General features: G+C 44.9%; 1 protein-coding gene across 1 annotated transcript; it reads right to left on the bottom strand.

Annotated features, from left to right (window-relative positions):
• Positions 1-2026: 2026 nt before the first annotated feature.
• LOC107276469 (uncharacterized) lies at positions 2027-7123 on the bottom strand. The gene is made up of 8 exons (XM_066310115.1): positions 6870-7123; positions 6637-6762; positions 6475-6552; positions 5564-5689; positions 5262-5363; positions 5045-5191; positions 4633-4756; positions 2027-2427 (listed from the first exon to the last, which is right to left on the bottom strand). The coding sequence occupies exons 1-8, from the start codon at positions 7047-7049 to the stop codon at positions 2273-2275; spliced, it is 1038 nt and encodes a 345-aa protein (XP_066166212.1). The 5' UTR covers positions 7050-7123; the 3' UTR covers positions 2027-2272.
• Between the last annotated feature and the right edge of the window lie 3690 nt (positions 7124-10813).

The following is a 10813-nucleotide window of genomic DNA, read 5'->3' as shown; positions in this document are numbered from 1 at the left end:
GAATCCCTTAATATTTATTGTGGGCCCAAATAATTTACTATGATTAATTTGACCTAACCCATTTAATTATAAAAATTGCTACAATGAATAGTACATTTTTTTATTTAATCCGATTTGGCCTATTTCCCACTTGAAACTTATCTCATAATTCCAATTTTTACTCAAATGAACATTTACTAAATTTGTATGTTAAACCAATATGGAAGTTGATCCAAAAATTAATACCACCCATTATTTTATCTATCTATCTATCTATATATATATATATATATATATATATATATATATTTGTAATTTCTATTTAGGACTAAATCTATCCCACCCACAATTAAATCTTTAAAATCACCAGTTTATTTGTACAAATATTTTATTTGTTCCCAATCTTAACTAACTTATTCTAATTTGTATTTTAATCATTTTATCAACTAATTCTTTTTAGGGTTTACTCTTATTAAATTCTTTTACATCTAACGATTATTTAAAAGGCAAACATATCCGGCATGATGTAGTTTATTCAATAAGTTTTTGAAAGTACGTGTTTTAGGATTCATTTTTGTTGGTCGAATTTTCAGGGTGTTATAGAAACGGCCGGGCGGGTCCAGCCGTCGGCCATCAATGGTGCCGGCATGCCGGCGAGCCATTAATCCACATCGGCCGCGATTTGGGGAGGGAGTAAATGGGGGAGAGGAAGAGGAGGGGGTGGCGGCGCTTCCTCTTGCTCCAATCAGGGAGAGGGAGGGGGTTGGCACGCAGGCCGGCTGGCGGGGAGGCGGCGGGGCATGCCGAGGAGACAGGGAGGGGAGGAGCCAGAGGAAGGGGGTGACCCTGATGGGTGGGCCCCACCCATCAACGGTGGAGGCGGGGCGTCGGCACGGCATGGGCCGAGCCTGGCCGGGGCGGCCCAGGCGGGAGAAGGAGGGGAGTAGCCAGACTGGGCTGGGGGAGAGGAGAGAGGGAAAATGAGTGGGCCGAAAATGGCCCACAAGGGGAGAGGGGTTGAACTGGCTTCTTTTATTTTTAAAATAAGCCGACAAAGGTTATTGTGGTATTAAAAAAAATTCCCGGTGATCTAAAAATTCAAGTAAAAATTGGTTACGCGTTTGAGGGCACAAGGAACTTAACAAAAATTCCCACACCCCTTTCCTGTTTAATCTAGCCGCCTTTTAGGCTAATTCGACTTTTACAATTTCTCAAGAACCATTTAAAAAGGGTAGGAAAATTTTAGGGTGCTTTAGGGCGCGACATTTTCTCTCCCTCTCTCCTTATCTCCGGATCCCCTCCTCTCCTCTCCACCCGATCTCCTCTCTCCTTCACGGGCAGGTGATAAGGAAGAGCGGCTGCCGCATCCCCAACAAGAAGCGGTAGCCGCCGGCCAGCATTGTCGCCGGCGCGCCGCCGTCGTCGTCTCGGTAATCATGGCTGTGGCGGACTTGGAGGAGGCCGACGAGCGGCGGGCGGCGACCTACAGCTCACCGAGCCGGCGGCCGGCGGCGCCCTCCCCTTTGCCGGAGGGGAGGCAGGAGGTGGCGGCCGGCGGCGCCCTCCCCTTTGCCGGAGGGGAGGCAGGAGGTGGCAGGTGGCAGCGCCGGTTTTTTTTATGTTCTTTCCTCTTTTTTTGATAATTTGTGATTCATTGGATCTGTGATGTTTTTGTGATGTTTTTTTTTTAAATTTGTGATGTGAATCTATGATTTGTGATGTTGTTACTTTGATTTGGGGATGTAGGGAGCAACTCGGTTTAGAATCAAAATGCAAGCAGCTAAAAAAAAATGAAAAAAGGAAAAAAATCCTTTAATCCCAGTCGGTAACACCAACTGCATCTTTAGTCCCGGATTCAGGGTCCCTGTTTGCAACCCGGGACTAAAGGGGGTTGCAAACTGGTAGTAAAGATAGGTTTTCCAGCAGTGTAAAGTCTGATTTTCAAAAAAAAATCTTTACGCCACAAGTATAAATTAACCAGCATTGTGAATTGCAGTTCAAAAAATAGATATTGGTAATTTGGACAACGGAATTAAACAAGCACACATTAACCATCAAACCTTTTGGGTCACGAGAATCGTCAATATATTAGCTAGTTCAAAATATGTATGCCACAAATTTTTTTCATGGAGAATGACTAACAAGTTCACCATTTAATGGAAAATGTTTTGTAAAGACACAACACACTTCCTTTGATGATCTCTTTAGTTTGAGCTAGTTATGATTTTTGGCAACCTCCCACTTGGCCACTTTTGGTCTCATAGTGATGTTTGTTTTTTGCAATGCAACTTGTTCACTTTCTTGCATTTCCTCGTTTGGGGGGCCTCCCTCTAGGACGCTTGACAGTAGTTGAAGCCATTACTTCTTTGCCTTTTAGAGTAGCCTTCACATGATTGACCTTCTTTTGTCCTGCCTCTTGTAGTGTATCTGAATAGTCAGAGTCGCCATCTTCAGGTATGGAAAGAAATAAAAGGATGTCAGGAATCGCCAAAGGTGGGAGAGGCAGCATATAATATTTTTTTTTCTGAAAACGTATGAAATTTATTAAGGATAGAGTTAAGTGAATAAATCCGTGGTACATCGCCTGAAGCAAAGCATCACATAGAGCATAACCATCTTTTTGACGTGAAAGGGTGAATGCACTACCTATAACAATGGTGCAACTGAAAACATATAACAGCAGAAAATGATAAGTTCGACAGGGGGCAGCGGCCTTGCCGGGATGACTACATCCACATTCAGATGCCTATGCTACAAGCATGCAGACTGCTTGATACTCTAGCTTCCCCTTCTGCAGCCTCCACTGGAGCGGCACAATTTGATGTTTTTTTTCTTATGTCATAGATTTTGAGAAGGCTTCTCCGGACTCAATAACGGATTACTCTACAGTTCCCCGATAAATCTGAGTAGTACTAACTGTGAACCTAACGACAAAGGCTGCATGGCCAGACTGCGTTCAACCTGAATGGAGGACCTAACACAGATACTGCTGCAATCAACGGAGTCAAGAGACATCTTTGATCTCCAGCCAACCTTAATCCTGAAAGCCGTAGGATGGTGGTTAGTAAACTTCTGCCTTACTAGACCGACAACATGGATTTCTAGCCTGAACATAGCAGTGGAGTTAGAGAAAAGGATGACTTTGGAGTGCTTCACACATGCTGCCCGCATGACCGTAGATCGTTGTTGCAAAACCAGCCAGCAAAGCAAAGATAAGAGCCACCTTTGCTTGAATGGTCACATAAGACAACCGACACAATGAGGAACAACGCTCACTTGTCTAGACTCGCTGCCCTCGTGAACAATGGCCACTGCCGCCAACCAAGCCACCAGACAAGGCGGTCATCCAGCAAGCAAACCACAACCTTGCTAAAGTTGCCGCACTGGGCAACCATCGCCACGAGGACTGGACAAGGGGAGAACAAGGTGGAGTGAAGACTGAAGAAGGGGACGGGGAGACCAAAGAAGTCAATTGAGCCAAGACTGTAATTCCAGCCCTCTAGCAGTACGAACTAGCAGACTTAGCTTCTACTAGTAACTGTTGTTGTCCGCACTGCCTCTAGCTCTGTGTGGCCAACTCCACCCACACCCGCCACCACCAGTACCGCCACCAAAGCAACTCCCTCCAAGCCACAACTGCACAGAACACCACCAGCAATCCATCTCCAGCAGTGCTGCCACCCCTCCATAGCGTGGAAACAACATCAGCAGATCCAAGATAGGACAAAGCGCCCGACACAGGAAACCTGTCAACACTAAACCTAAAGCTAAAGGACACCCAAACCCATTCTGGCTGTTGTCGGCAGCGAGCTGCTAGAATCGATGGGGTAGAGGGTCAAGAGGGCTGGTTTACTGTAGCACTACCTTATCGCCTATCGAGCTCTCCAGATGTGTGAGTCTCGTTTTCCTTTGCAAAATATAATATCAATTATTGCTAAGGGTGCAAACAGTAAAAGTCTAAATAAACCCATGCTTCAAAAAAAGAAAGAAAGAGGTGTCTCAGAGCCACCACTACAAGTCATTACAAACAAAACCCATGTGGCCATGTCTATAGACAACTAGTCATTGCCTCCTTTTTGTTTCTGCCATAGCTTCTAATAACTATGACTTTGCACAATGATTAAGGTGGTAAAATATATAGTGTATTTTTACTTTGTACAATGTTTAAGGAAGTCAAATGATTGAGAAACTAATGTTACATGACACTTTTTAAATATTTTTTCTATGTGGTACTAGATCTAATTGTACACAAATTGAAAAATTAAATAAACTAATGGTGTAATATAATAGTACTACTTTGTAAGAAAAATTGGAAATATAGCCAAAATGTAGAGTTTAGTCGCATGGAAGGTAGGATGTCAAAATTAAATAAACTAATGGTGTAATTGGGTCATATGGATTTGCTTATTAGGTGCACTATTTAATCAGTTATCAGAATTTATAGCAAAATTATCCCCTAAAAAGATATTGGTCTTCTAGCTAGGATCAATCTGTCTTATTTTTGGGCTATATTAATTATAACATAGAGTTTGAAGCATATTATTGTGGTAAAATTGTACTGGATATATAGCACAACCTGAAGAACGCATTATAGAAACTAATTTAACACAAAAAAACTGATGAACTTTTGTTCCTCGGGAAGAACAAACTTACCGCTAGATGAACTTTGGTCATCACTAAGTATCCCTTCTTTCAGTGATAGCTTTTGGAGTTTCGATGATCGTGTACGCAGCTGGTTCGTCCTTCCTAAGTTTAGTCTTTTCTGTAAGCTTTCATGCTGCCATGGAAACATATGGTAAAGCACATTGTAAGAACACGTGGATGCAGCATATTGTAGAAGGATTTTATTGGGTGTTCTAGTAGTAACATCATGATAGGGAGCAACTATAGTTAGGCGTGTGTCCTAGATATACCATTTTAAAGTAGATGGGTTAGAACTAATACATTTTTCAGAATATCTACAGATATAAACATGGTTATTCCATATAACTACACTCAATTGTGTGATTTGTTTTATCGAAAGTAAAACAAGCATGTAGTGTGAGAAATTTTGAAGAACAATTACCAAATGTGTGAACTTTTCAAAAGAGTACACCTCATGGACACTTGTCTTCTGAACAAAGGCACGTATTGTTACTTTCCCTGTTTCCACGTAGAAAGCGGCTGACCTCTTGGTACGGAATACATAACTTTTAATGGGATCAGTGTAGTGCTGCAAAAGACAATGTGAAAAACCCATGTACATTCAAAGTGAATAATAATGATTAACTGCAATCACATACCCGGTCTCTTCTAATTCTACCAGTATGTGTCTTTCTAAAGACCACTTCTTTCACCCATCCTTGTGGCAGCCCTTCAGGGTTAAATTCCAGAATTGCAAGAATCTACAAATCAATCAACAATACTGTCAATCAGGAAACTACCCAAACATTAGTTCTGCAAAGTGAGAAATCATCTAATAGTATTAGATATAGCAACCTAGTACTTAATTAGACAAATCCTACTACTACAAATCTAGACAGACTCCACACGGAAAGAGTAATTATTATTCAAATAAGTGAAATAGTTCCAACAAGAAACATACATTCTCTTGAGTACTTGTGTTGCATTGTCCATCTGTATCAAATCCAGAAATCTTCATTTCTTTAATGTAGAGTAGTACATCATCTTTTGAGAACAGTCGAACTCTATTTGGTGGGTACACATAGAACTGCGAAACAGGAAACAAGATGATGATCAGATTCACTCACTTGGGGGAGCATCCTCAAGCTCTCATCCAACAATATTGTTGCAGATGAGCAGCCAACATGGTAATGACGGTGAGCAAACACTACATGTGCACATGTTTTGCAGTATATTTTCGTTGATCATCCTCATAGCAATGATCCATAAGATCAGAGTAATCAGTTGATGGTGATACACTCATATGGCATAGTTCAACCATTATAAGTGACTTACTAACTACTACTTTGTTCCAAAAAAGACGAACTCTAGCTACAAATCTAAACACACATGTGTCCAGGTTCGTAGGTAGGATTGGACTTTTTTTGGGACGAAGAGGGTAAATTGTTAACCAATAGTTAAAGATGGCATGCCCTCATCGCTAACCAATGAACTCTATTGGTTCAACAGATGGGATACCCAGTATTGTAGTGACTACGAAATTAATCTTTTGCTTCGTTACAATATATTGGAACAAACAAATTTATAATATGTATAAGGTAGGTACTAGTTTGAATGTCATTTTAGCATCGAGCTTATCTGTACTAAGGTGGTCTGTGGACAACGCCCTACTGGCGTATTGCACAGGCGATTTACCATATGGACCACTTGAGCAATACAAGGGAGACATTTGCAAAAATAGTTTTGTTATATTGTTTTTAACTTCTTAGTACCGTTGCATTCAATAGTTGAACTTTTCATAATAAATTGTCACATTTGAGTACTACTGGCAGACATAGACAAACTAGCATAGAGTTAATATGGAAAAGCTACCTTGTACATCTTGTCCATGTTGTCTCCACCGGCCCTAATCTCAACCAGCCATCCCTTTGGAAGCCATTCATGTGTCCTCTACATAAATCATGGTAGAACTCAGATGTACTAATTCTAAACACAACTAAAATGTTGAATGATATGGTCATATATATAACTCACTGTAAGGTTGCTGCCTACAGCACGGTTCTTTGATTCCGTGAAGCACTGATCCATCTCTGAGAAAAGATAATGCAGCACCTCTGACTTCATTGTGAAAGTTCTTCCGGACACGGGGCATATGTAATACTGTACAAAGACAAAGAAAATTAACATTGCAACAAAAATCTTTTAGAACAAGCAGTAAATTTTAAGTTCTACAAAAGAAATAGATGGCCATCTACAGATTTCTATACCCGGTAGATGGTGCCATCATCACCAAGATAGACCTCCATTATCCAGCCATCTGGAAGCCAACCTGGTCGGTCATCGACATCATCGTCGTCACTTTGCAAATTCTTTGTTGATTCGTCAGAGGATTTGACCTCATCACAATCGTTGTCATCTAAGATCCCGAAAGATGGTGACTTGCCCATGGTTAAACCAAGATCGAAGAACTCTCTCCCCTCACCCACTCTCCCTCCCTCGCCCTCTCCCCCCCTCTCTCTCCCCTCCTCCACTCCCTCCCCCCCTCTCTCTCTCTCTTTCTCCCTCCCCCTCCTCCTCTCTCCCCTCTCTCTCTCTCGCCCTCCTCCGCTCCCTCCCTCTCTTTCTCTACCTCTCTCAACTTTGCACTTGCTTGGGTATATGTAGAACAGGATGTTTAGCTGGCAATTTAATAGCTGCGGTTTTTAGTAAATAGTGTGTGTTTATACCTTTGAGGGACAACCCACATTGCGTATTGGACAGCTAATGTTTAATATAATGCATTTATTGTCCTAGATAGTATCATATCTGATGCCAAATGGCATATATTTTCCAAATTAATTTATACTATTTATCACACTGTAGCCATCCATCCTACTATAAACAATTAAATGAATCAAATTAATTAAATCCAATGCCACCTCCAAAATTGCATAAATATAAGAGTAATATTATTGATACAAGATGCCCAACCTTCTCGACGTAGGATCCATATACAACATGAAATCCCATGAACTAGATGAACAACACATTGCCCGTGCAACGCACCTTTCACCATGAATTCGTGAAACCACTGTTGGTATTTCTTAACGTCACAGATAAAATCCGCAAGCGCACGGATAATACCTGTCGACGATGGATACCCGTAGACCGGATATACGTTGGAACGGATAAGGATTATACTGGTTCAGGCCCCTTGACAGGTAATAGCCCTAATCAAATTGGTATGGGATTATATGATGGAAATCACAGATTATAAAGGGAATAACGGAACTCGATGATACCGACAAGACCATAGTCGAGTTGGCTCCTATAGGCTCCGACTTCCTAAGCTGTGGCGGTTGTCTTGGCTATGAGATTCAATGCCTTAGGTCCTCCCGGTGGGTCCCTTTTATATCGCGGGTCAGTTGATCTCTAAGTAGGACTCGGAGATATCGGACCCCTCACGATATAGTAACGACCCAGTCCTGTCCAAGTAGGTTCCCTTCCGTCTGTGGACTCCATTTCTACCTCATGTTAAATTTCCTTAATGCATACAGGAAACATCCGTATACGTGTAGGTATACCGTATCGGTATACAACGTATATCCAAGGATAGAGGGTATACCTTATCCGTAACCCTGACAGTAGCCCCCGACTTCTGCTTAAATGAACTCATGTAACCGATCGTGGCTTCTGATGTCGGAATCGTTGTCGTTTTCATCTGGTCGATCTCAGTGTGGGAACCGTAGAGACGAAGAGTTATCGACAACACCGCACGAAGTCCAACGGTCAGGAGTGAATTTAAATTGAAGTCCGAAAAACCGTTGCGCGTAACGGACCCAGAATTTTCTGGTGGCAATCTCTCTCCTTTCCTTGGAATGCGCACCGTCGGTAGTGCGCTTATTTAAGGGGATTTTGGGAATCCATTTTGAAGTCCGTTTGCCAAAGAACTCTCCAGCCTTCACACGCCCCTTGTCTTCTCCACTCCCGCAGAAAAAACCCTAGCTTGCTCATCTCGATTTGTTCTCCGGCGATCTCTGGCGGTGATGCATCTCGACAAGTCCACCTCCACCACCACGTCCTTGAAGAAACTGCAGGATGACGGCGCCCTCCTTGGTCGGGGGACCATGGAGAGGGAAGCAGGAGGTACTGAACCCGAACCCATCTTGGGCCGCATGATTGCGGTTGAGGATTACATTTCTTGCGGTTTTATTCCTCCGCCCTCCGAATTTCTTCTTCTCGTCTTGAACTTTTATGGCATTTCCTTGGTCCACCTGAACCCCAATTCCATCGCGTTCCTCAGTATCTTCTCTTATCTTTGTGGGGCCTACATTGGGGTAGAGCCGTTCCTTGACCTCTTCTGTTTTTACTACGAGTTGCGCTGGATGGAATCCAATAGGGTATCTGGATGCATCGGATTCCGACTTCGGGACGGCCTGAAGTCGCGCTACATCCCCTTCTAGTGCCCTTCCTCTCGCAGCAAATGGCGGGCGAGGTGGTTCTATCTTCAGATAGAAAACTCGGACCCTGTCCTTGTTGTCCTTAAGGAACAACCAGACAAGATTCCAGAGTGGACCACGAAACCCGCCCTAACTCACTCGCTCCAGTCGTTCATTGACATTGTCGATGACCTCCAAGTACGAGGGTTGTCGGGGTACGAAGTCACTGCCGACTTCATTGGTAGGCAGATCCAACCGCTCCAGGCCCGTGCCCACCTGGCCTTTGAGTACTCTGGGCTGGAGGACGCGACTCGGGTTTCTCCTCGGTGTATTTTTCTTGTATTCCAGATTTTGTTCCAAATATGTCTGTTTCTCCTGACTTATCGAGTTCCTGTTCTCGATCTACAGGTTTAAACAGCGACACCGTGGCCCGCCACGTCGGCCAGGTCATGATCAGCGGCCCGGTGACGGCGAGCGACATCCCCGTCCCTCTTTGCGAGAAGGGGCCGGTTGAACGTGAAGCCGCAATCAATGTGATTGTACTCGATGACTCCTTTATTTCTATCTTCCTAGGATCGCATCATGACTTCATGTACGCAGGCTCTCCCTCTGACGGATGTCATCGGGCCGCTTGCGGACCATCAGGCGGTGTCGTCGTTGAAGGAGGGCGTCTGATGTTGCTGCTGCTGCTGCCACGACGAGTGGCAGCAATATTTCGAAGAAGGGGAGGAAATTCTCCTCCGTTCTCGGGACCCGTCGGAAGGCGCCTAACCCATCAGTAAGCCTCTCTTGTCTTTTAACGTGTAGTCGGAATATTTTGACCTCACACCATGCTTATCTTGCTCAGGCCTCGAATGCGTCTCCCCCGCCTCAGCGAAGGCAAAGGCTAGTGACGCTTGGCGAAAAGTAAGTAGATGATTTTGAAGTCGTTTTAATCACGAAACCTTGATCGCCTGACTTTGTGAAATCGCGGAAATCCTTCGCAGGGCGGCGCGGGCAAAGGCGGCGCAAGATGGGTCCGGCGCAGCCTCCAGTGCATCCCCTGGACTGGCCTCGACAGAGGTCGTAGTCATAGCCAGGGATCGGGAGGCGACGCCGAGCGGCCCCGCTGGTGGCCTTATGCCTGCTCGGGGCCCGCCTGCTGATGTCCTCACCTAGGGGGAGCTCCAAGCCGAGATGGAGCGCATCCTCCAGGCCGGTGCTCGCGGCTTAGGCCGCGAAATCGAGGAGGCCAGGTCGGCGGCGTCGTCAGCGAACCAACGCGCCGACAAACTAGCGCGCGACCTGGCGGAGGCCTGCGAGGACCTCATGAAGATGAGGGAGCTGGTGGCCGGCAATGAAAGACAGCGGCAAGGACTCAAGCACCGGATGTCGGAGCTCGAGAACAACTTGTCGGAGATCCGTGGCTCGTTGCGGGTGTCTTACACCGGCCGACACTAGCTCGCTGGGGAGTGCGGCATCACGACCACCATCCCGGCAAACCCTGACGAGTTCTCGCTGACGTCCTCGCTCGCGGAGCTGGGCAAGGCGATGGAGGAGATCCCCTCCAAGCATGCGGCCAGAATCGGCGAGGAGACGTCCAACGGGATCTACACCGGGGCGTGCCACGTCGTCGCGTGCGTGAGGTTGGCGCACCCTGATCTTGACCTTAGGAAGGTCTTGGATCAGGGGGCCACCGATGACATGCGTAGGGTTTTATTTCCCTTGTACCCCTTAACCAATTATGCTGTAAAACTTTCGTAGGTTCAAACTGCCCTTGTGTATGCAGTTGTTTTCTTTGTTTTCTTAGCATG

Source organism: Oryza sativa, chromosome 4 (assembly GCF_034140825.1).
Source record: "Oryza sativa Japonica Group chromosome 4, ASM3414082v1".
NCBI classification, from domain to species: Eukaryota; Viridiplantae; Streptophyta; class Magnoliopsida; order Poales; family Poaceae; genus Oryza; species Oryza sativa.
This window is presented reverse-complemented; position numbering and strand designations above follow the sequence as displayed.